Consider the following 25,499-nt stretch of genomic DNA (forward strand, 5'->3'; position numbering starts at 1 on the left):
TTTTCACTCTTTCTGACCTGGAGTACATTTCATTGGCTGGACTGCTCCACAGCACGGGCCCTAATCGGGTAAGGATTGCTACATGTATAATTCGGTGACACTGTTTACATTCTTCGAGTTGTGCCACCATTCTATTTTAGGTACATTTTATTGTTGTTGTTAGGTGCCGTCCAGTAGATTCCAACTCAGAATGGCCCTATGTACAACAGAACAAAATACTGCCCGGTCCTGTGCCATCCTCACAACTGTCGTTACGCTTGAGTCCATTCTTGCAGCCACTGTGTCAATCCATCTCTTTAAGAGTCTTCCTCTTTTTCACCGACCCTCTACTTTACCTACCATGATGTTCTTCTCCAGGGACTGGGCCCACCTGATAACACGTCCAGAGTACGCCATCCTCGTCTCTAACGAGCATTACTGGCTGTGCTTCTTTTTCACTTACTTTTTATTAAGAGCTTCCAAATCAGTCTGGCTGTCTAGAGTTCCTTCTGGTGATAGCTCTGACAGAGAAACCTCAGACCCAATTTTTAAGGATCAGGCGCTAGGCAAACCCTGGGGGAGATCAAAAACTACAACTCCCACAGTGTACCACTCCCGGCCCGCCCCCGACGTAGCGGTGCTCCTAGTTCCCACCAGGCTCCTGGCCTAAACCACAAATCCCAGAAGGCATTGCGGAACGGCTCTTCCCCCAGTTCCTCACTCCCCATTTTCCGAAGCGTATCAGCGGTCGCGTTGCCTCCTGGGAAGTGTAGTTTGGCGGTGACCTAGCCGCCAGACCTGGGCACTGCCGTTAAGGCGGGCGAAGTAGCAGCGCTCAAATGGCTGCGTCCAACCGCCCGCCGGAAGAGTGATCTGGCTTGGGAGGGCTCTGGAGACGCGTTTGGGCTCAGGGTTGGACACGAATGCGGATGGCGCTCTAGGCCTCACCGGGTGAGAAGGCAGACCTGGAGGAAGGTGGCGGAGGCGGACGAGACCAAATGCCAGGCTGGAGGAGGGAGCGGGCCAAGGGGAAGGGCGAATCCAAGTGGAGATTATAGGGGTGGGAGTGCCCTTACTGTGGGGCCGCGGTGAAGCGTACCCTTGAAATGGGATGGAACAGAGGTCCCAGCAAAGGGAGGCAGAGAGGCGTCTTTTATAGCTTGGGACTGATCACTGGGACTACCTTCCCTTGGTTAGTGAAGGCTGATAGCTCCCAGGCCTTTGACCAAGACTGCCCTGGTTGGAAAGTTAGGCAGGAGTGTGCTACCTAGGAGATGGGGGAATTCGGCTCTGCCCTAGGAAAAAAGGCTTTCTGTAACCCCTGCTAACTGCTTTTGGTTGGAGAAGGTGGGAAGTCTCTGGGAATAGATGATGTTTTGGGGTCCTGGCCAAAGGGAGCTCCAAAAGGGAAAGAACCCTTTGAACCGCCTTCTTCTCTCAGAGGCTTAAACAGTGCTATTGAATACGCCCTTCCTACGCCATCGTTACATGGCATTACAGTGGGTGGAGGCAATTTAGTTTGAACCAAGCCAGAGAAAATTAATGTCCAGCTCCCTGGTTCTAGAATATTGTAGAAGTGCTTTAGTTCATGGGAAAGGTTCTGGGTTCAGTTAATTGAAAAGAAAAAATGAGGGTACAATGTATAGGGTAATCCTATTTTGTAATAAATATATTTCCTAAACATATTTATGTATATGTGTAGCATATATCTATGGATATAGATAGAAAAAAAAAATCAGAACTATACCGTACCCTGTAAATGGTGGTTACTGATGGGCGGGGATATTACAGACTAGTTTTACTTTCTACAGCTTTATGGAGTGTCTGAATTTTGTATCATGAGCATATATTACTTTTTCTTCTTATTTTTCCCAGAGTTACTGTGTTGCTTCCCGTGGTGCAGGGTGTTGGTGGTGCATTTTAGAAGCTGGCACGGAGGCCACGGGTCTGTGTCTTGCACTGGGCCACATACAGATTGATTTGCCAGGCATGAAGACAGGCTTGAATGCCGAGGGGTCAATTTGATGTGCATTCCACGTGAGGCTAGTGCTTTTGCCCGCCTTCCTGGCTGGAAACAGGCTATTTTAGCAAGTCAGGCCATGGTATGTGGTTGTTTTCGTCTATTTCAGTCTCATTAGTGGGTGGATTTGGGTTGCACTGCACGACCTTGGTGGGGTCTGGTGATAACTCATGTTCGCTGGGGAATGGGAGGGAGAAAAATATCGCAGCATTGGATTTGATCCGACCTTGTTTTTTGCTTTTTTTTCTAAAGATCATGATTTCAGCCTGTGCTACCTATTCCTGTATATGTGTGTGTGTTTATAAAAGAAACTTTAACATGTCCTTTGGTTATGCTCCTTGTGCATATCCAAAGCTCATTACAGTCAAGGTAGGAGCATGGCAGATAGATACTTTCAGCGTTTATTTGAATCTTTATTTTTCCTTCCACAGCTGTTTCTAGATTTCCAATTAAACATCAACATTCCTGCTTAAGCATTTCCCTGTTAAAATGTCCTTGCCCCTTACAGAGGAGCAGAGGAAAAGGATTGAAGAGAATCGACAGAAAGCTCTGGCTCGTAGAGCTGAGAAATTATTAGCAGAACAGCATCAGAGCACAGGCCCAGGCTCCTCCATCACCACCAACCCTTCACTGTCCAAGCAGGGACCTTCCCAAAATCCTCTGAGCGATTCTTCTAAGCCAGTTACCCATGATGTTGTTTTTAAGCCATGGAATCCCACTAATTCATCAAATGGTGATAAAAGACTTCACAATTCCCACAAATTTCATCTCAGCAAACCAGAGCCAGCGGAAAGGTTATGGAAGAGTCAAGAAGAGAAGCCCACAGCCTGCCCAAGCCATAGGCCACCAAGTCAAATGACTGTCACTGGGGTTTCCCCTTCTCTGGCACAAAGTTCTCCAAAGGTCCCCAACCAACAGCACTTGGGTTATGAGTTAGGTCAAGGTTATGCTCAGTCTTCGCACAAGACCAAATCGACACCCTTTGCTAGTACAACTCATAAGCTTTTGGCTAAACCAGCGAGTTCCCAGGAGATGCCAGCTTCTTCCCCTGGACAGTCTCCTGGGGATCCTGAATTACTGGCTGAGAGAGTGAGACCCTCTACCTCAGGGCGGACCATTTCTGATGTCCATTATGGCTCAGGGTGTATGACCCCCGGGAAAGAAGGAAGACTCCAACAGAATCTGGAGCTTTCGCTCCAAGAAGACATAAGCTCCCAGAAGGGCAGGTGCATACAGAATGGAGATCGTTTCCAGGTGAAGATCGGGTACAATGCAGAGCTGCTTGCTGTGTTTAAGAGTCTGCCCAGCAAAAAATATGGTAATAAGCTGTTTTTCAAGTATTTTTTTCTATTTCTGGAGTCTGTTAATCTAAGTTTCTAATAAATTTTAAGAGAGTCATTGGCACATTCCATCCAGTTTAAAAATTTTCATTTTTACCTTGTGTTTCCCTTAATGATAAACACTCCCTCCAACAGCTGCCAAGTTTGGGGCTGCCACATGGTCACATGGAGAATGGATGAATATTTACTGTCAGATGCTTTATATGTCTTGTATCACTTAAGCTTAACAATGACTTTTTGAGATGTTATTTCCATTTTAAAGCTGATGGAACTAGCTCAGCAAGGTTAAGTAATGCCCAGGTTAATTAACTTGGAAGGGTAACGCTGGGATGAGGCTAGCTCTGCGCCACCTCAGAGCTCATACGCCTTCTCATACCACTTTGCCTGACTACACTGGGATTCCGAGAACTTGGGTTGTAGCCCTAACTCTGCCAAAACCACTCAGCCTCTAAGGTGAGGCCATAACTACCAGGGTCTGAGCTGAATTCTTTTTACTGGAAAAAAAAAAAAAAGAACTTATCTATGTTTACTATAGGAGGCCTGGTGGCACAGTAGTTAAGCACTTGGCTACTAACCGAAAGGTCAGCAGTTCAAAGTCACCAGCTGCCCCGCGGGAGAAAGATGTGGTAGTCTGCTACCATAAAGAAAGCTTGCAACCTTGGAAACCCTAAGGGATGGCTCTACTCTATCCTATGAGGTCGCTGTGAGTTGGAATTGACTTGATCCCTACAGGTTTTACGGGGTTTTTGTTTACTATCTATACAGGGATTTTGTAAATCAGCAGGAGCTTGTTGGTCAATTGTTTTGGTGTTTTGGACTTTGCATTCATTCATTCATTTGTTCATATATGTGCGTATGTAGAAAACCAGCTTTTGAGTTCTCACTGTGGGCAGACTAAGTACTTGAGTTATATTTCAGATCCTGCCACCAGGATGTGGAACTTCAGCATGACTGACTACAGTGCCCTGAGTAAGTATGCACGTTGTTGTCCCTCGTGGAGGGAGACGCTGGTATTGCGAAGTTTCTCCAGAGGAGCTGACATACCTCTAGCTTGTGGTGCAGGTGTCTTTATTGGCAGTGAGAGCTTTCAGGGCACCATCCTCACGCTCCTCTTCTCATTGAAGGCCATTGGTAATATTAACAAAAGCTGGCACTTAATGGTGCCGGCTGTGTGCCAGGCTGTCCTGAGCCCCTTCATATATACTAACTTTTATTCCTTATAGCAACCATTTTGCAGGTAGGCAAACTGAGGCCCAGAGAGGATGAGTAACCAACACAGGGTCACACAGCCATTAAGTCGTGCAACTGAGATTCAAGTCCAGGCAGTCTGATTGCAGAGTGCATGTCCCCAACCACTAGACTATACTGGTTCCAGCAGTGACCTACAGCTGTGCCAGCCCCAATGTGGGAAGACTAACAGTTGCAAAGAAGGAGAAGTTGGGATGCCTGCTCAGGTCACTTCTTTGCAAATTTGTGGGCCTGACTTAGAATTCTCCGGACTTGCACCCCAGCACAGTTTCTGGGGGATGATAGGCAGCTCCCTGTTGAATTTCCTGTTTCTGTCCTTGGCCTCGACTTGACATGTATGGCGTGAGGTGGCGTCTGTTTCTTTGGCAGGTAGCTGCTGGTGACCTTTTTGGGTCTCATTTGCACTAGTTTTTTATCCATTTGTTAGTGTGGGACAGAGAGCCATGCTCTGGGTTGAGATGTCAGGCTTTGACACCCGGTATTCTCACTGATGCTCATTTTAAACCAGTGATTTCCACTGTCACAGTTTTGTTCTGTCCTCTTTTTACTCCTGTCCTTTGACCATAATACATGGTGACTTGATTGTGACTTGGTTTCTGCTTTTGCACTTTCATTTCCGTTTTCTTTGTGGTTGGTCATTTTCTGTAATGGTTCTACACATTTTTGAAAACAATGTTTATCTGGCACAGAATTTTCTAGATAGCTCTTAAATGAGTTTTATGGATTGGTAATTTGACTCCTCTGTATTCTCACCCAGAAGCCCTGGTGGCGCAGTGGTTAAGCGCTTGGCTGCTAACTGAATGGCTGGCGGTTTGAGCCCACAAGCATCTCCAAGTTAGAAAGATGTGGCAGTCTGCTTCTGTAAAGATGGGAGCCTTGGAAACCCTATATGGCAGTTCTACTCTGTCCTGTAGGGTCACTATGAGTTGGAATCGACTTGATGGCAATGGTTTTTTTTTTTTTTTTTTGAATGTCCTGACCAATATTTCACTTGACCTTTTGCCTTCTGAGAGGTCCCTCTGAAATCTCTTGCAGGGATTGTGGAATTGCATATTTATCCGTGTGTTTCTAACACTTTCAGATAGGGCCATGGTTGTTGTGTCCCCTTAATAGATCGTACTCTTTATCCATATGATAATGTATAACATTGTCTCTGTTGGTCTTTCAGTCAGTTTGTTTTAGGTGTATCTCTGGATTTTGGTTTTTTAAACCTACCACATACTCAGGACGGAACATATGGAAAGTGCATCAGATATAAATTGGAAAAAATATCCCCCGTAATTAACCACGATTAACTTTTTGGTTTTACTTCTTCTGACCTGTTTTTTGTGCATTAAAGTATTCAGATTCTCAACATGTATGTGATTTGTATTTGCCTTTCTCACTTAGTATTCTAGCATAAGCATTTCTATTTTAATGGTTAACAGTTAATTCTGGATAATGAAAACGTGAGTATTCATTACTGACCTCCAGAAATGGTGATTTCATATTGTTCAGCTTCATACTCTTCTTTATACTTTTATCATTTCTAAAAATGTTATACTAAAAAACTTAGTGGCTGTAGAATATTCCATTGTCTGACTGTGTCATAAATTATGTAGTTTATTTTCTGCATTCTGCATTTTTAATTTGAAAACCTTAGGAGCAGTAGAGTTAAGGTTCAATAAATGCTGAAATTCCCAAAGCCCCAATTAAAGGATACCGGCAGCCTTCCTAGTCTGACGGTGCTTCTCTTTACCTACCTGCGAACACAACTCCTCTTGACCCTGCCCCACATTCTCTCTCCAGCCTGCTTTTTCCCATCCTCCCTTCCTGTCTTGAGCCTCGCAGGGCCGTGTGAAAGTTGAATGCCTTGTCACTTCTGTCCTTCTCCTCTTCTTCGGCAGTGAAAGCAGCCCAGCGCCTCCCCACGGTCACCCTGCAGCCTTTGGAAGGGGCCAACGGTAGCAAGGAGTCGGCATCCACCAGCAGCGGGGCACAGGCCAGCCTCCCTCCAGCCCGGTCCCTTGCCTTTGTCAAAGGGCAGTGCATGCTCATCTCCCGGGCCCGCTTCGAGGCAGACATCAGCTATTCCGAAGACCTGGTGGCACTGTTTAAACAGTTGGATTCCAGGAAATACGGCAAGTAATTGGCCTCCAAGGGCACTTTGGGTGTTTTTCATTCTCTTTGAAAATATTCAAAAAAACAAGTTTATTGGTAGAGTCTTCCTGGTCTATTGTGTACTGTAGAAAGATGATGCCTCAACTGCTCCAGGTTGTGAACACTTAGTGGGGGCTGTCTTCTTCTTAAAGGCCTTCCGAAGAGAGCAGTTATCATCCAGTTGAGTCTGACTCACAGTGACCCCGTGTGTATCAGAGTAGTACTGTACCATAGGGTTTTCAGGAACTGATTTTTTGGAAGTAAATCACCAAGACTTTCTTCCTAGGTGCCTCTGGGTGGTCTCAAACTGCCAGCCTTTCAGTTAGCCGCTGAGCCCATTAACTATTTGCACTACCTGTTTTCCTGCTCTGCTAAGATAAAAGTAAACATCAAAAAACAAAAACAGAACCAAACTCATTGCTGTCAAGTCTATTCTGACTCATAGTGACCCTATAGGACAGAGTAGAACTGCCTTATAGGGTTTCCAAGGAGCGGCTGGTGGATTTGAACTGCCAGCCTTTCGGTTAGCAGTCATAGCACTTAACCACTGTTCCACCAGAGTTTCCAAAAATAAACACAGATGGGTTTAAATGGCTGAAGCAGGAGTTTAGGGAAGTCTTCTAAGAAGACACTGATGAGGGGGCTGGGGAAAATTACGGCAGCTGTTTTGTCCTTAAAGTCCTCCCAAAGAGAAGACTCCTCAATTTTCCCCAGTCCAGCTGGTCAGTGTCATCTTGGTAGAATTTCCTAAACTCTTGCTTAAGCCATTTAAACCCATCTGTCATTAGCCGGGAAACCCTGTTGGCATAGTGTCACTATGAGTCAGAACGGACTCGATGGCGGCAGGGTTTGGTTTTTGGTCCTTTGCCTTGTGGAGAAACAGGTGGTGGCCGTAAAAAGAAATGCCTTCTGTAGACCCCCAACCCCCAGTGCCATCGAGTAGACCAAGACCGTGGTTTTCAAACTTGAGCAGGCAGTGGAACCACCTGGAGGGCTTGTTAAAACACACATCACTGGGCTCAGGCCCCCAGAGTTTCCTATTCAGTAGCTCTGTGGTGGGGCCCAAGAATTTGCATTTCAAACAAGTTCCCAAGTGTGGCTGGTGCTTCTGTTCTGGGTTCCACACTGAAAACGCTCCACTCTGGCTGCTCAGTAGTGTGACTGGGTACTTAAAAAATCCTGAAGTCTGGCTCCCATCCCAGAGATAGTGATTTGATTGGTCAGAGGTGGGGCCTGGGCATTGGTATGTTTAAAATCTTCGGGTGAGTCTAATTAGCCAGAACTGCAAACTGCTGGCCTAAGCTGGGCAGAGTTGCTTTATTTATTAATTTATTTTTGAGGTTCTTCAAGAAGAAGGCAGAAGTCAGCTGTAGCATTCTGGGTCCCAGGGTTTCATTCTTAGCTTGGGCCACATTGTTTTAAAAAAGGATGTGGCTTTTATGGCTTAACATTTTCCCGTGCTTGAAATGGTCGTAGTCTTTTCCTTAGGAAAGTAGGAGACAAGTCCTTACAATACATCACGTTCAGGAGACATCATAGAGAAAGCCTCTGTTGCTTGCTCCGTGGAGCGCTTTCTCCAGGCTTGGGGCTCCTTCAGCAGGAGGGTGATGCTGGCTAGTACACAGCACAGCCCTTTAACTGCTTGGAGCAGGCTGTAAGCAGGCCTTGTATGCAATATGCTGGGCATGGCCTGAGTCATGAGGTGAGCCACGCTCCTAGGGACCAGGGTCTCTGCCCCCCTTGCCACCTCCCTTGTTCGGCTTCAGCTTGGGGTGACTCGGAGAAGGCAAACAGGTGTAATCCGTATCTGTCACCGGCCTTTGAATAGCTCCCAACATTACCTGCTATCTGGAGAGTAAGTGCGGCTGAAACATAAGCGCCGCCTCCCGTCCACATCCAGGTGTCCAAAAACCATCATGGGATTTTTTTTGTTTTGTTTTGCTAAATCCGCCAGGTGCTCCTTGGAAACTCTATGGGACAGTTCTACTCTGTCCTATAGGGTCGCTATGAGTCAGGATCGACTCAGTGGCAGTGGGTTTGGTTTTTTTTTTTCTTTTTATAGCTATTATTCTGCTCTGCTGCCGTTGGGGTCAGGCTGTTGTCAGGAAGAGTCACCCTGTGCTTTTCCCGTATTGGAGATGAGCCTGTCTGCTTTTGGTCTCTCCGCTAGGTTATACCTAGGTTACCTCACTTTTTTTTGAAACATACCCACTGTGTCCAGGATACTTTTTTTCCTGTCCAAGGTGACCATACAGAGAAGAGTTTTTCTCTTTTGCTGCTCAGATAGCATTCATTGAATCCAGGCTTTCTTGGTATTTTGAAGAAGGTAGATTGGTGGAGAAACCCTCCTATTTAAATAATTAGCTACTGTTGAGTAGCGACTTGTTCACCCAGCCTCTTCAGTTAATATTGGGTGTAGTTCATGCTACACTAGACTAATCAGCAGACGGCCCGGTAATAATAATTTATAGCTTTCTGTGAGTGTTCGTTGTCTGCCAGCCGCACTTTTATAAGCATTTTACATTTAAATGTCACGTAATGCTCACAATGACCCTGTGAAGCGGGGGCTGTAGTATCCTCATTTTTCAGATGTGGAAGCTGAAGCACAGAGAAGTAACTTGTCCAGGGTCACACAGCTAGTAAGTGGCAGAGCTGGGATTTGGACCCAGGCAGTTTGGCCATGCTGACCACATGCGGCTCTTTTCCCTCTGTATGAAATGGAGCTAAGTACAGTGCTCACTTTGCAGGGTTGTGAGGGGCGGGTGAAATGATACAGGTGGAGCTTTTGGCACCTGGCTTAAAGTGTAAACTGTGATCATTATCCCTGTCTTGGAAATGCAGGGTATTTCTGACCTGCTGGGCCATCCCCAGTCACTTACCCAATAGCATGCTTCATCACGACTCTTACAACAGAGTCTTACAGCCATCTCTCTTCTTGTCTTTCTTCCCTGTCTGCTGCAGAAGCCTCAAGGGCAAATACTCTCTGCATGTCCGTATCCCTGGGGCCAAGCACGGGGCTGTACAGCCTGAGCTTACTGGAGGTTAATGAAATCTGGGAATAAATGAGTCGGTGTGGTGGTGGGGCAGGAGAGCAGGGCGTCATGCTTACTTATTTGTTTTTTCTTATTGCAGACTTCAAGACCAGGAAGTGGAACTTTCTCTTAGAAGAGCATAATATACTAGGTGAGATGCCCACCTTGCTTGTTTCAGATCCTGCTAGTGTTGAGCTTTAATAATCTGCCTTAACTTTAACATATTTTAAAAGAATGGGGTCCACTCTCTGCTGCGCTAACTTGAGATGCTTGGGTGCAGCCTTGCCCACTTCTGAGAGGACAGCTTCTCAACAGCCCAGGCAACGGAGGGCCTCCTCCTCCTCTGGAAGAGTGTTGCGGTACGAGTACAATTCCTCAGGACCCTCAGAGAAGTAAGGGTGTGAGGACTTGGGAACCAGACTTGAGCTAGGGTTGCTTAGCTTAGATTGAAACTCCCAGCCTCCTTCTAGAACTAGACGATCAAGGAAGGTAGGCCAGTCTTAGTGGTTCGGGCTTCATAATGGGCCAGATGCAGAAGTCAGGCTAGGGCCTTAAGTGTTTTAAGAAGCACTTCAAGGGACTGGCCCAGGGATGGGATATGTGCACAGATATCCTAAGTTTAAGAAGCAGAAGCCAGTTGTGGCTTATCATTTTTCTTCCGTGCCCTGCCTGCATGGGGCGGTAATACCTGAGAAAAGGGGCCATAGCTCGGCCTTCCGTGCAATGCCAGTCTCTCATCCATCTTTCAGGCAGTAACAATTCAGCTGGTGCAACTACATTTCTCCTGCTTGATCCCCTGAGGGTTTGTGGGGCCCCCAGCCAGTGGGAGGAGTCATTTGTTAGGACCAGTTAAGCCGTAAGAGAAGTGGGAGCTCTGAGTCACTGGCCACCTTGGCCACCAGGCTAGAGCTTGAATGAAGAGGGAAAGCCAATTCCTTTCGTTTTTCTCCTTCTAACCTGTGACTTACTGTGTGATATTGGGTAATTCAACATTCTGGGTTTCATTTGTGCCTTCAATGAAGAAAGGACGTTCTTAATCTCTGCCTTGCTGACTAGGAGTGAAATATAAGGGAAAAGCTTTTGATTCTGTGATGATAAGCTCACTGTAAACTACAAGGTCAGGTGTAATATGATATGAGACTTACCATATTTGGTATCAGTAAACACTAGCAGGGAGTCCCTGGGTGGTGTAAACAATTAGCACACTAGTCTCCAAACCGAAAGGTTGGAGGTTCGAGCCGATGCTGAGACACCTTGGAAGAAGGGCCTGGCAATTTACTTCCCAAAAATCAGCCATTGAAAACCCTAAGGAGCAGCACAGTTCTACTCTGACACACATGGGCTCACCCTGAGTCAGAGTCAACTCAGTGGCAACTGGATTGGTAAATGCTGGTAGAAGCCATAAGGTCAGCCTGCGTTGATTTGACACTCACTGCGGCTTGTGATTCGGAGGAAATTATTTGACCAAAGCTGAATTTTTTTATGGGAAAAAGGAGTGAGTTCTTCCCTCTTGCCTCTTTCTCTCTCAACCACAGGAAAATATATAAATATGTTAACTATAAAGGCTTTGGCTTTTATGGAACAACAAAAAGGAGGCTACTAAGATCATTAGCAGATGAATGTCATGCTGAAAATCATGCCTTGTGACTCAGCATTTCTAGAATAATGATTCTCAGTCTTCTGTGGAAAAATCTGATGAAAATAATGATTTCTTCACCCAGAAAAATGTACCTAGTGGCCACATACAAATTTTCACATCTGATTTTAATCATTGTTTGGATCTCAAGAATCCTAGGTCTAGAGTTCAGATTGATTTTTTTCCTTTTTCCCATTACAGTGTCTGGGGAAAAGACTGACCCTTCCCATTTCACAGATTGAAAAAAGCTCGGGCCTACGGCAAGAAAGAACTCGCTTTCCTTAAGCAGCTCAGGGTCACAGTCAAGTCAGTGACAGAGATGAGACTAAAACAGTCATCTGAGTTTGTAACCAGACCCATCATGGCATTTAGAAGCCAGTTACATGAACTAGAAAGCCAGGAAAGAAGGCACCACAGAATACAGCAGTTTCAAGCTGAGTATCCGATTCCACCATTAACACACTGTAAACCAGGGGAATTGACAGCTCTCTTCTCACCCCTGGGTCTCGGTTCCTCATGTGTGAAATTAGATTATTGACTCTGAGCTAGCGAATGTATGTTTGAAACTAATTAAGAAATGACAATAAGATCTTCCAAGTCTTTGTGTGCTCATGGATGACATGGTGATAATTTTTTTCTTTATACAAGGTGAACCTACGAGCTCTCATCTTCTCTCCTAAGTGACTTGAGGCCTTTCGCCCACAGTCAAGTTAGCATTAAGGCCTTTTGTTTACCCGCAACTGTCTCAGTTCAGAAGGGTTCTGTGTCCCTCCTCAACCATCTTGTCTTGTCAGCCGCTATTTGAAAACATCTCTGTTACGTGGCTCAGTCGAGTTCTTCCGAAGAGCTCTTGTAGAAATGACTTCTAGATGACTCACGATACCAGACAGCACATTTCAGTCATCTCCCCCGGCACCGGGGAAAGGACAATAGAGACAGTTGATGATAGGCATTGGTGGCTTGAACTAGCAGCCTAGGATTTGGGAGACAGTAGTGGTGGGAAATAGGATGGAGGCTGGCTTGTTCCTTTCAAATGTCTGAAAGAACAGAATGCTTACAAAGCACCCGATTTCACACCGACCAGATCATCAGCCGTTTCTTAGCTCCCATCAGGTATTTCAGTTCTGAAGATCACCAGGACTAAAATGACAATGGTTTCCCAGAGCCCATGGCATGCTCATTCTCCTGAAGCATACAGAAATCAGCGTGCTTAGATTAAATTTGGAGGTGTAAAATATATTTCTGCATCAAGATGGACAGTCTCTTTGATATTAAAGCCACCAACCTTATCTAATTTCCTATCAAGGTGATTGTGTTCAAGGAATCTGTTTCCAGAAATAACAGGTACTTTTTTATATTAAGGACAGACATGGATTTAAATATATTGAAAATACAAAGCAATTTAAGGTAGCAGTAGAGGGATTAACCCTCCATTTGATGGTCGTGGCAAAAGACTTAGAATACCTTGTGAGAATGTTAAGAAAACACAAGACCATGTGGAATAGAGAACCAACAGCTTTAGAATTTCAAATAACTTTGGGTAGAAATGAAATATACTCAGTTTCTTTCTCTTTTTTTGTTCCCTTTATTGGATCCCAGAGAACAGTTAGACCCTTGGTAGATTACTGTGACTCTGCCAAGGTGCCTCTGAGAAGGTGAAAAGAGCAGTTAAAGATCTGTCAACAGTGGTCGCTCTTCTAATTAGATTTTTCAAAGGAGAACGGTAAAAGAGAAGAACATCTTGAAAGCCACCGTCCACAGTACAGCAGCATGTAGTTACTAGTTTCAACGATACTTCTACCACTGGGGACCTCTAGGTTTGTCACCTTCCCTCTAACTTTTTCATTTTTAACTTGTCTTTTTTCCCCTGTTAGAATTGTATCATTTATATCTCTTTTTTTTGTTTCCCTATTAAAGTTTTTTTCTCTTTTCTTAATTTTAAATCAAGTGAGACTAAATTTTTTTTAAAGGCAAAGTCAATTAATTTGTTTTCGTTTCTATGTAGATCCCAAGTAATTTATTTTTCCCACCTGAGTGAATGGCCCTGACTAAAACAGATTTCCCCATCCATTATACAGAGTCTAGGACCAGCCCAGCTGGAAGGAAAGTAAAGACCTCCCAGTGTGAGATTTAAATGAAAGAGGATAACGATGACTCTTAGTAATAGCTTAGACTCTAAGCTTAGCAGGAGTAGGCAGGCTTTTTTTGTAAACGTCCAGATAGTAAATATTTCAGGCGCCTGGGCCATGTGGTCTCTGTCGCATCTGCTAGGCTCGGCTGTGTCTTGGTGTGAAAGCAGCCAAAGTCAGTACATAAACAAATTGGCATGGCTGTATTCCAATAAAATTTTATTTACGAAAGCTGGCAGGCAGCAGGCTGAATTTGGCCCATAGGCCCTCATTGGCCAATCCCTGCTTTAGAGGATAAGTAGGGAGCTGTCACGTCACCTCCAGGCTAACGGATTCTCCAGCTGCTTTGTCACGCTGATCAGTACTGTAAAACTCCTCTCTTTTAAGGGGAGATAATTATTCCCTCATGAAAAGGATCAAAAATTTGCAGGGGCACTTTCATTTTTATCAGTTTGTGACCTTTGCATCTACTCTGCCTTTTTTTCTTACTTTCTTTTAAGTAGCATTACATTTCTACTATCCTAACAAATCCACCAGGCACTCCTTGGAAACTATGGGGCAGTTCTACCCTGTCCTGTAGGGTCACTGTAAGTCGGAATTGACTCAACAGAAACGGGTTTGGTTTGGTTTTTGTTTTTTTTTTAACATCCTTCCAGTCTTCCAGAGCACAGTGTTTCCTTGCCTGTTTGCAGTAGGGAAATTAAGAGCTCTCTGCCTTTTCCAACATCGAAACCACCAAGACCAAACAGAAGGAGAATAGAAAAAAGGCAAGATTTAGTCAACTTAAGATTTGGTTTTTATAGGACATTTAGGGCTGATTTTGTAGACTATGGAAATACTAAGGTAAATTTTTTAACAATTACTTTTGGTTAAAAAAAAAAAAGTCACAATACGTTTTATGGTTCATTCCAGCATTTATGTAGTAGAGAAAATCAATTTTGCATTATCGATTGCCTTCTTCTTTGAAGAAATTAAGGAACAGAAGAAAAACTGGTTATCTAGATTCATGTCATTTGCCCAGGATACATCTGTTGGCCTCAAATTCCTCTTCAGTTAACCTTTTTGAGAAGATGGTATACAGCAGAATTCCAGTTATCGAACTTGGTGTATCGAAGCCCCTTTTCCCCCTGGATCTTTTGGGAATTAATACTCCAGCACACATGCCTCTATTCTTTTTTCTAGTTGAAAAGGTGCGCTACCTCCCACAAGTTCAGCTGGATCCTCTGCCCAAGACAATCGTCCAGGCTTTCGCTTCTCAACTCCAGAAAACGTCTCTCCATCTCACAGAGGATACCCCTGAGGCAGACCTTTCTGGAGTGGACGCCAAGCTGGTGTCCAGTCTGATGCCCTTTCAGAGAGCTGGTGTCAAGTACGTCCTTGATCTTCCTCTCGATTTCTCTCTTGAATCAGATCACTCACCATGAACTGGTTCCGATGCTTCCTTTTTTATGAACACTCATCTTCCACGAATGGCTAGAGGCATCTAGGGATTAAACAGCTAGATGGGCTGCTGCCAAAGCTTTAGTGTGACCATTGATCTCAAATTCATGGGTGAATCAGGACTCTGGGTTGCAGGTGTGCAGAAACCCAACTCAAGCTAGTTTAAGTGAAGAGATTTATCAGCAAATATAATAGAAAATACAGGGTCTCAAAAGACGCCATCAGGGCTCTCCGTCCCTCTCTTGGCTCTGGTTTCTTCTTGGTTTACCTTGTTCTCAACCATGCTCAGCCAGGGCCTCCCAGCTTACATTCCATCAGCTTAGCAACCCAGCATAAGTACCTGTTTCCTAGTGGGTCTGGTGCTGCCCCGGAACCAGTCACGGTGGCATGAGAGGCTTGGAGCCTTGCTGGTTAAACCTGGTGATAGGCCTGCCCATGGAGCCAGAGGTTGGAATCTGCCCAGCTGAATTCCTTGGACTAAGAGCAGGAAGGGGTGGTTCTCCAGAAGAAAGCCAGGATGCTCTTAGCATAGAAAGAAAAACATAAACCAGTGTCCTGACTGGTCCTTTTTTCCACGGTTTCCTAGGAAAAGTAAAATGACAGGTTTAAACTTGCCTTCTGGTGAAAATACGGGAGGCCAGGGAATGGATAGAGAAGGTCTTGGACAGTCTGCCCAGAAATAAGAAGTAGATCTGTTACTAGGCAATGTGGTTGGAGATAGAGTCCCGTGAAAAGAGATGAAACCTAAATTAGCAACTGAACTGACCAGTGGTTCCAACAAGTCCTAACCCCTGCTGAGAATTTGCATTTCTAACAAGTTCCCAGGCAATGCTAATGCTGCTGATTAGGGACCAAAAAGCCACTATTAGAGCAGTAGCTCTCAAAATTTATTATACATAAGAATCACCTGGTGTTCTTGTTAAACTATAGATCCTGGTTCGGTATATCTGGGATGGAAATACAAATTTTCAGCAGGGGATTTGAACCGGGATGAATGGGTTCGAAGTCCTGGAAGTGAAAACTATGACAGCCTGCCTGCTTGTGGCTTAGTTGGGGTATTGGCTAAAGCTTGGCTACTGCCTTGACAGGATATTGTTCTTTGTGGGCACTTTGGGCACAGTTGTACCTTACTACATTCCTGTGGTCCTGGCTCTGTCCACTGCCCCTTTCTTCTTTCCCTTCTGTCTTCCATCTCTCTTCAATTTTACACACTTGGCAAAACTTCATCTTTCTTTGCTAGTTTAATCCTCCATCTGTTGAGATGCCTTTGGGCCTCATTTTCACCAGACTCAGGGTGTTTCACCCCACCCCTGGACATCAAGTTCTTCCTGGTTCCATCAACGATCCTGGGTCCACGTGGTGAGGGCTGGTCTTGCTGATTAACCCACTGCCCGAGAGAAAGAGAGAGAGGTGAGGTGTGTGAGTGACCCCCACACTAGCATTAGTGTGGGAATCACAGCATGGATGGCAGTTAACCTTTGTCCCTCTTGACGGCTCCGAAGCTGTTAACTGTAGCTTTTCTTTAAAACTTTCAAATTAAATCCAGATTTTAGCTTTCATCCTTTGAAGAGGGGAGTTTGGTATTGGGGAAAGGGGGCTGTTGATTCCATGTTTTGTTTTTTTATTTTGTTATGTAAGAATTGCAATGAAAGCTCCCTTGAGGTCCCTTAAATATATATATCAGCTTCCTTAAATGTCTCAATGGTGCCATCCAACAGATGAGTGAATTGAGGCAGTTATTTGCCTCAAGTCACTCAGCTTGCAAAAGTGGAATTGGGGCTTAAATCTGTGTTTTTGATGTTCCCTGTTATACCCAGGTACCCTGTAGAGGATGACATTCAGCTGTGTTATTGTTTATCCTCCAGGCCTTTTCTTCTCTTTGTTCTCATTTTTGGCCACTTCATTCCTTAATTGGGCCACCACAAGGCAGGGAAAACAGAAAGCGAAGTTCAGGGGGTCCACTGTGCTTCAAGAATGACTAGATGGGCCAGGCCCTGTGGGAATTGTGAAGCCGAGGAGCGTGATACAAAAGACACTCAAAGGATTAGGGTACCGATGGCTTCCGCTGCTCCGGCTGCTCCCGGTCCTCCCTGGCTACCAATTTTGTAAATCAGGAAGGAGGAGAAAAACTTACCTTTTCACACCTGCCCTGCCCCATCAGTCTGTGTTGTCGGCTGGTCCCAGGAATGATCTGGAAGATTTACTAGAGGTCAGTGTGCAGAAAAGAGGCTGGGCCTGTTCAGGAGCTGATGAGGTGACATACAGCGGTGGCCAAGGCCAGGAGGCTGCAGGAACAGACCCCTCCTCCCACCTGGGTGGGCCGTCGTGGCTGTGGGGAGGACCAAGATGCCGTGACGTGGCCCTCTTATCTCCTGTCTGCTGATCCTTAGGCAGGCTGGCCTCAGGCCCCCTGGGATCTGCTGCTCAGTGTTCCGTCTTTGGCCCTGGGTGTTAAACACTGGCTTTTTAGCTGGGCAGAAACAGTAATTCCAAGTGATTCAGCAAGGCCATGTGCAGCCTAGAATTCTTGCAGCTCATTAGAAAGATGATTAGTTGATCATCTAAAGCTGATTGGAAGAGCTTACATTCTGTTTCTGCTCAGTGAGTAGGAAGGAAAAAGACGTAGTGGACTGGCTTATTATCAGGTTCCTGAACAAATGGCCAGTTTGTCAGTAACTCAGATGAAAGAGGACTAGTGTTTAGAGCAGGGGACCAGACATCTGTCACTCGAGATCCTTTAAGGTTTTCACAGATTCATCTTACAACCTTGAGCAAGTCATTTTTCCTGTTTGTGCCTGATTCTTTGTCTCCTTTTTGTGGAATACTAGTTAGAACGGAAGCACTTCCCTAGCACTTCCGATGGTGCAGGCACAGGTTTAAGTGCTTTATATATTGGCTTTATTATCCTCCGAGCAACTCGATGGGGCAGATACTGCTCATACGCCCGTCCTACAGCCGAGGGAGCTGAGGCACAGCGAGGTTAGGTGACCTGCCCAGAGGTATAGGGCTGCTAAGTGGTGGGATTGGGATATCAATCTGGGCCAGTCTGGCTCCAGAAAAGCACAATAAGCCCTTATTCATAGACTGTTAGCAAGGGCTGTTGCACCTAAGGGCTTTAGGATTGTGGAGGCTGCTGTTTAATGAAAAACCTTACGTGTACAGGAGTTTGCGCTCCCTCATACACACTGTTGCTCTCATCCTTTCTTCCTTCTGTCCTTCTCTTCTCGAGCATTTTCTATCTTCTAGCTCCTTCCCTAGGCCTTCATGCTTACACAGCTCTCTGAGATCTCCAGAAAGCCTGTTTTAGCCCATGGTCTGTTCTGACAGCAACACATCTTCTTTCCTTCCTTTCTAGGAAGGTTTCTCAATGAACAAGTGGGCCCCACTTTAGTCCCTTCTGTGGACTGACTGGAGTTCCTGGCTGGTGCAGTCAGTGCACTCAGCTGCTAACCAAAAGGTTAGAAGTCGGAGTCTACCCTGAGGCACCTCAGAAAAGAGGCCTGGCAGCCTACTTCTGAAAAATCAGAGCACAGTTCTACTCTGACACACGTGGGGTTGCCATGAGTCGGAATCACCTCCGTGGCAACTGGTTTTGTGGACTCTTTGTCACTCCTCCATGCATATTCCTTGGGCCTTGCCTGCATTGGATTGGGACTGACTCCTCTTATTGGAAACTTCTTGCCCTGGCTCCCATGACCTACTTATCTTCTAGATCTTTTCCCTACCTTTTGGGCCACCATTTCACATTTTCCCTATTTTGCCTTTTTTTGTCCCTCTTAATTCTGCCCCCTACTTGATTCCTGCTCTTCCCTCTTCGGGGAGCAAGTCCCTGCTTGTGGCCTGTGCTGGGTAGTATGGGAGCCCACTGAGAGCAGTGTGTACCCACTTTATGGATCCCACATTACGCGACGCGCCTGGAAACATCCTGACCTTGTCTCTTCTCAGTTTTGCCATAGCAAAAAGAGGCCGCCTGCTGCTCGCTGATGACATGGGCCTGGGGAAGACCATCCAAGCCATCTGTATCGCGGCCTTTTACCGCAGGGAGTGGCCGCTCCTGGTGGTGGTGCCGTCGTCTGTGCGCTTCACCTGGGAGCAGGTCAGTTCTCTTTGCACTGTGATGCTGACGAAGTTTTTCCCTAGTGTTAGAGTATTAAAATAACAGTTTGAGGACGGGGCCTGGGATCTTTAAAGACCCTGTCTCAGCCAAAGGTGGGAAGGGAGATGTGATGGCCTCCTTAAGGCCAGGGAGATGGTTTTCTGACTTGGAATCAGGTTATACCTTTAGGGAAGAAAAGCCAAGGAGTTATCAAGCTCAACTACTAGTTGAAAGGTTGGTGGTTCAAACCCACCCAGCGGTGTCTCACCAGAGATGCCTGGTGGTCTGCTTCTGGAAGGTCACAGCGTTGAAAACCCTACGGAGCAGTTCCGCTTGGTAGCACACGGGGTCATCGTGAGTCAGAATGGACTCTGCGGCAACCGACAACAACGGCGGCCCAGCTCAGGGATCCACGCCCGTCTGTTGACAAGATTTCCTAAAAATAACCCGTTTTTTCAAATCCCTTCCAGCTCCAGGCAGCCCCGTCTGTGTCAGAGCAGAGCTGTGCTCTGTGAGTTTGCAGTGGCTGACTTCTCCAAAGTAGATCGCCAGGCCTCTCTTTCGAGGTGCCCCTGGGTGGATTCCAACCTCTAACCTCTCGGTTAGCAGCCAAGTGCATTAACTATTTGCACCACCCAGGAACTAGAGAGTTCCAAATAAAAAAGAACCAAACCCACTGCCATTGAGTTGATTTTGACTCTTAGTGACCCCATAGGACAGAGTAGAACTGCTCCAGAGGGTTTCCAAGGAGCGGCTGGTGGATTTGAACTGCCGGCCTTTTGTTTGCCAGCCAAACACTTAAGCACTGCACCACCAGAGAATTCCTGAGTACCCCTTGATTTTCAGAAGATTTTTACCTCCTTTATCCTTCTTAATCCTGTAATAGCCGTGTACATGAGACGTGGTAGATACTAGCCCATTTACAGGTGAGAAAACTGGGTCTCCAAGAGGTTAAGTGCCATGCGGAGCACTGCAGGAACTTGAAGTTACATCTCCTGACTTCTTGGTCCAGGGTTTTTGCGCTCCATAGCAAGCAGTGTGGGTAGGATGTGCGCTGCCAGGTAACTTTATCAGTAAAGAACGTGGCATAAACAGTGGATTATCACGTGACCTCAAGCTGTTTCTACATAAATCCAGGGATCAGAGTGGTCTGTGAAATGAATGAAAATCCTTGAGACCAAGCTCAGTGACCTACCACTAGAGAGGAAGGAAGACCTAGTTCACGGTACATAACTTGACCCTGTTTTGTGCTGATCATGTCAGCGACCTCCCAGCTTGGCTTCTTCTTAAAGCCTCAGTGAGCTGTGCCTGCTATGATCCTCCTGATGCCCAGATGTGCCACGCTAACTGAAGGAAGGCAAAACCTAAAAAATGGGCACCTAAACGATACCGCATTCTTTTCCTGTCCTTGTGATCTGGATTCTCCCAGTGCCTCTAGAGACTGGTGATTCAATATGCGTCCTTGTTCCAGGTGTGTTAGGTTCCCTGAGCACCCCAGAAATTCTAGGGAAGAGACTGACGATCAGATGAGTGTAGGCGGTACTGAGATTAGAGGAAGAAAAAGCACTTCTGATACCAGAATAGTGTCGCCCGGGCAAGCGGGGCAGCACCTGACAGAAGCAGCAGTGGCCTTCCATTGGCTCCAGGTACGGTTTGGCTAGAGATGGTAGGATTTCTGGAGTGAGCAGATGGCTTTATAGAAAATACAGACAAATATTTTCATCGTCTTCAATAAACATTCATGGTTTGCCTTCCGTGTACCAGGATCTGGTGGTACATAAAATTGCTATTAAAAAGGGTCACCTTCTTTCCGAGCAGAAACTTGCCATCCAGCTAGAGACCACAGAATTGAAACCCACAGACTTCACAAAGTGCCTACCGACAAGTGCTTACTCACCAAGGAAGGAAGTATCCTGTTAGTGAGAAGTGAAGGAGAGTGGATGGGGACAAGGAAGATGGAGATGATTGGGGTCAGCGGGGGTAAGGGTTATGGCAAACGCCAGAGGGTGTGGAGGGTAGACGCTGAGTTCATTTTTCAGGGCATGTTAAAGTTGAGAGAGTGTTGTCAGTGATTTGGCTGGGATCACCACTGGTGGCTGCTGAGCTGGGTCATCATTTTGGCTCTGCTCTTTGCTATTGTTCCCAGGCCTTCCTCCGGTGGCTGCCATCTCTGAGACCCAGCTGCATCAACGTCGTGGTGACCGGGAAGGACCACCTGACAGCTGGCTTGGTCAACATCGTCAGTTTTGATCTTCTTAGCAAGTTGGAAAAACAGCTGAAAACCCCTTTTAAAGTTGTCATCATTGTAAGTGACCTGGCCCAGGCTTTAAGTACGTTACCTCTGAAAACATTCTTCTTAAAAGCTCAGCAAACTTTCATACCTGTAATCTCCTTTAGTCTCACTCGGTTTCTAGGAGAATAGAAGTCACTGTTTTTATTTTGTGAAGAACTGACATCTCATTCGTCTCAAATAGTGGTTCTCAGCCCTGACTGTGTCTTGGAATCTCCTGGGGAGCTTTTTTAAAAGTGCAATTTAATAGGCCTCTGCTGGGGGTTTCTAGCCCATCTCTTCCCATCGTGAGGCCGTGGATGGAGGCCAGCGTGTGATACCAGACTGCCTGGGTTTAGAGAACTACACCTAGATGGCATCTTGTCAGAATGCCTCAGGTGTACAGTTCAAACAATTAGTAAGTTTTCTTCCTGCCAAAAGGAAGATCCCCCCCGCCAAAAAAAAAAAAAAACATTTTTACACTTCCTATTTTAAAGAAGCCTTTACGAACGTCCTGTTCCCAGGTTGACAGCACATCGTTCAGTTGCTGGCTTTCTCTCTTATCTCCTCACATACTTCATGAGGAAAGTCTAGAGAGACTTGGTACCCAGCCACTTCTGTCAGTACTGAATACATTCACGCGTTGCTTAATGTCCGTGATATGTTCAGTGAAATAGGACATTACGTGATTTGGATGTTGTGTGAGCATCTGGGCCTGTGGGGCTCCCAGGTGCACAGGACTGGAGGCTGCTGTGTGGCTGATGGCCAGGATAGCTCCTGCTGCAGATGCCTCAGGTAAGGGCTTGGCTTGGTCCTGCCTGGCGTGCAGCCCCACATTCCCGTGATGCTTGCCAAACTTGGGTGGTGGAGAACAGGATTGGGCACCGTTCCTCCCAGTGGCAGAGGTACCTGTTCCTGTGGATGGGGGGCAGTGGGGCAGGCTTGCTGCCAAGTTGGCCTGTGTGTATCCCCTAGAGGTTGAGTGCCAGACACAGACGTATATATGGTCGGATGTAGCCTGAATGGACGTCTTGTGGTGCCTGACTGTATACCAACATGTTTCACAAACAAAAACTTATGAAAAAGCGAACAGCTCCTCCCATCCCTGCCTTCATCTGTCCAGTCCCCAACCTGATCAGGTAACCACTAATAAACATTCAATGGCAAAGCATGTTGTTGATTTCCACTGGAAGTTGATGCTCATTTTTCCTTTTGAAGAAAGAAGGAAACCTGATATCTCCAGATGATATGAAAGGTCTTGCTGTTCTTTCTCAAACTTGTGAATTTAAAAAGCCCATAACATTTTCCTCCTCTTAAAAATGAAATTCTCTATTGACAATGACTTCCCAAATCTTGGTGCTCAGAATTGGGCTATGTTTTTTATCTAGGAGAGAAAGAGTTGTTAGGAGGCCCAGAAAAATAGAGCCTGTCCATCATGCAAGTCAACAGGAGAACAGTAGAGACCTGTGCATGGTGTTCCCACACTGGGCTAACTTGTAGAGAGGCCCGTCCACCCCTTTGTTCATCTGAAGTGTTCAGTAGCAGCCCTTCACCCATCACTAAGCTCTGCACTGAGGGTGCAGAGGTAAGAAAGGGCAGCCCTGTCATCCATGGGCTCACAGCCTAGTAGGAAAGACAAACACACAACAGATCGTTAGCACATTCTGAGTGCTTTCATGGAGCTGAGAACGAAGTATCATGGGAGCTTAGAGAAGAGAAGGAGAAGATACAGTTGCTGACCTCGGGGGATCTATTGTTATGTGTTGGACATGAGAACCATACTGTGTTCTGTTCCCTTGTGTATCCTCCGTGCTTTCTGCTCTTCTCTCTCCTTAAACACCTTTTACTCCTGACTCTTATAAGGGCCCCGTCATCAGGTGTGAGTATGCATGTTACACCCAGGCTTGTGCTGTCTTCACATTTGGGGGTTCGTCTTACACTCCTTCCTATTGTGCTTTTGAGGTCTATTTTGGTTTACTGTAGCTGAAATAGGACAGGAGGGTTTCTTACAGTTAATCCTCAAGGACCAATATAGGTGAGCCATCAGGGTGGCTGACACCATTAGGTGCTTACAAAGGGGCAGGACTGTTTTAAGAGCACATTTAAGACTTACATCAACCTGTACATTAGGTACTATTATTATACCCATTTTACAGGTGGAGAAAGTAGCACCACAGAGAAGTCAAGTAGTTACTCGAAGTCACATAGCAAGTAATTTGAACGTGGGGCAAACTAGAAATTCTCCCCCCGCATATGAACAATGTATTAGTTACTCATGTGGCCCTGGAAGGTATAACAAATCTTTTATCTGCCGGGCACAGAATGCAGAGCTATCAATAGTCTACCTCTGTTTTCTCAGCATAGCAGTTGAGCCCCTGAGGACAGAAATGGTTTTCCCTTCTCTCAGCTCCCACAATACTTTGTTCCGCTTACCCCTCTGTGATGGCACATGTAACCTGACCTGATACATGGTCGGTGATACTGAACTGTGAGCCGTGAGGGCAGGGGCTGTCCCGCTCAGCCCTGCCCCCCGTGCTTCTCGGCAGTGCAGGGCACACAGTGGGTCCCAGCACATGTTACTCTATGTGCCATACAGATGAGAGATGCCTCTCACAAAGCAGCAACCTGCCTTTCAGTCGTTTCTTCATCACTGCAGTCTCATAGGGCAGGGGATCCACTAGCCCCACTTTTTAGGTGGACAGCTGTCCTCAGAGAGAGGAGCAGCTTGTCCAGAGCGAAGTTGAAGTGCCACCTGAACCCTGGTCCTTGCCTCGGCCACAGTGCTGTCTCCAGGAATAGAAGGTGGCCCGAGAGGCAGCCCTAGTGGAAACACCAGACCAGGCCAAGCCTAATGTGGGGCTCTTGCTGTCCACTCAAGATTTGGCCTTGTTCACCTGTGTGTTTTCTTTTCAGGATGAATCTCACTTCCTCAAAAACAGTAGGACTGCCCGCTGTCGAGCAGCTATGCCCATTCTAAAGGTGAGTGTTGCCGAGCGCGGACTTCCAGCCTGAGCCCACTTGGCATGAGACCCCACAGTGTCTTGCTGGAGCTGCAGGGAGTCTAAGTGGAGCAGGAGCTGCAAACTCAGGGCTGTGGGCTATGGACATCAGCACTGACTTAACCATTAACCAGTTGCCGAGGAGACCCTATGAGTGTCAGAGCAGAGTTGTGCTTCCTAGGGTTTTCAATGGCTGTGATCTTTAAGAAGTGGATCCCCAGGCCTTTCTTCCAAGTCACTTGTGCTTGGATTCAAACCGCCAAACTTTCAGTTAGCAGCTGAGCATGTTAAGCATGTGCGCCACCAGGGACTCCTTGCCTTGACTTAAGGCAGCTCTGCTTACAGCTTTGGGGCCAGTTTAACTTTCCTTCCTAACTTCCTGCTCAGGAGTCAAGGCTGTCTATTGTGTCTGTTCCTCCAAGATGAAGAATTTCATGGCCTGTTGAAGGCCACAGGCTAGGTCACCTGAAATCCAGAATCTTCTGGCCTCCTGCCTGGTGAAGGGAGAGGTAGAGGATCTAGCCACTTGTCCTCTAAACAGCTCAGGGGAAGCTACGTGTCCTCAAAATCATCTGCAGTGGCAAAGCTGTCATGATGCTGGGAACCATGGGCTGGGAGAGGAGAGAGAGGTGCAAACTCGCAACCCAGCTGGAGCTGGTGGTCAGCAAGAAGCGCCGGCAAAGCTGAGATGCACCTAAGCCAAGGCCCTTTTCTGTGGCTGCCCTAAGCCTTTTTGTTAACAGGAGGACCAGCATCCGTCTTCCTTACTGTGAGGGTTTAAACTTGTGGCTGAGGGATTGGCTGGTAGGAGTCCTGGCTTCTGAGAGGAGGGGAGGGTCTGCAATGTGGGTTTCTGTCTCAGTCTGAGGTATCCTGACTTGCAATATGGGCTCTGTGTCATGTGTCCTGGCCCCCCAACCCCTGACCAAGGGAAGCCCCCCCGCCCATTTTCCTCCATCTTTCTGGAGTGTGCTTATTCCTAATATGGGGGCGGGGAGGGGGAGTCCATTTAGAAAAGTAGATTTTTCTCTTTTGACAAGTTAGAAATCTTTAACAGATGACTTTGGAGGGATCCACTTTGGTTAATGTAGACTGAGCAAACAAAAGCATGTGTTTATGTGGCGCACTATTAAAGCAGCCTTGGTGTTGGGCCAAGATTTTAAAGCTGCAGT

General features: G+C 46.3%; 1 protein-coding gene across 3 annotated transcripts in view; it reads left to right on the plus strand.

The window, feature by feature from the left end:
• Window positions 1-754: 754 nt before the first annotated feature.
• The window catches only part of SMARCAL1 (SWI/SNF related, matrix associated, actin dependent regulator of chromatin, subfamily a like 1), a 56,387-nt gene continuing 31,642 nt past the window's right edge, over window positions 755-25,499 (plus strand). Inside the window, exons 1-10 of one of the 3 annotated variants that reach the window (XM_049888116.1) lie at window positions 755-1,171; window positions 1,855-2,081; window positions 2,431-3,317; window positions 4,258-4,308; window positions 6,474-6,707; window positions 9,859-9,909; window positions 14,706-14,892; window positions 18,909-19,059; window positions 21,206-21,364; window positions 24,242-24,307. In XM_049888116.1, coding sequence (XP_049744073.1) covers window positions 2,489-3,317; window positions 4,258-4,308; window positions 6,474-6,707; window positions 9,859-9,909; window positions 14,706-14,892; window positions 18,909-19,059; window positions 21,206-21,364; window positions 24,242-24,307 — 1,728 coding nt within the window. In that variant the 5' untranslated portion in view covers window positions 755-1,171; window positions 1,855-2,081; window positions 2,431-2,488. The remainder of the gene's footprint in view (window positions 1,172-1,854; window positions 2,082-2,430; window positions 3,318-4,257; window positions 4,309-6,473; window positions 6,708-9,858; window positions 9,910-14,705; window positions 14,893-18,908; window positions 19,060-21,205; window positions 21,365-24,241; window positions 24,308-25,499) is intronic. The other 2 variants (XM_049888115.1, XM_049888117.1) reach the window with 2 other exon arrangements.

Source organism: Elephas maximus, chromosome 6 (assembly GCF_024166365.1).
Source record: "Elephas maximus indicus isolate mEleMax1 chromosome 6, mEleMax1 primary haplotype, whole genome shotgun sequence".
Lineage (NCBI taxonomy): Eukaryota > Metazoa > Chordata > Mammalia > Proboscidea > Elephantidae > Elephas > Elephas maximus.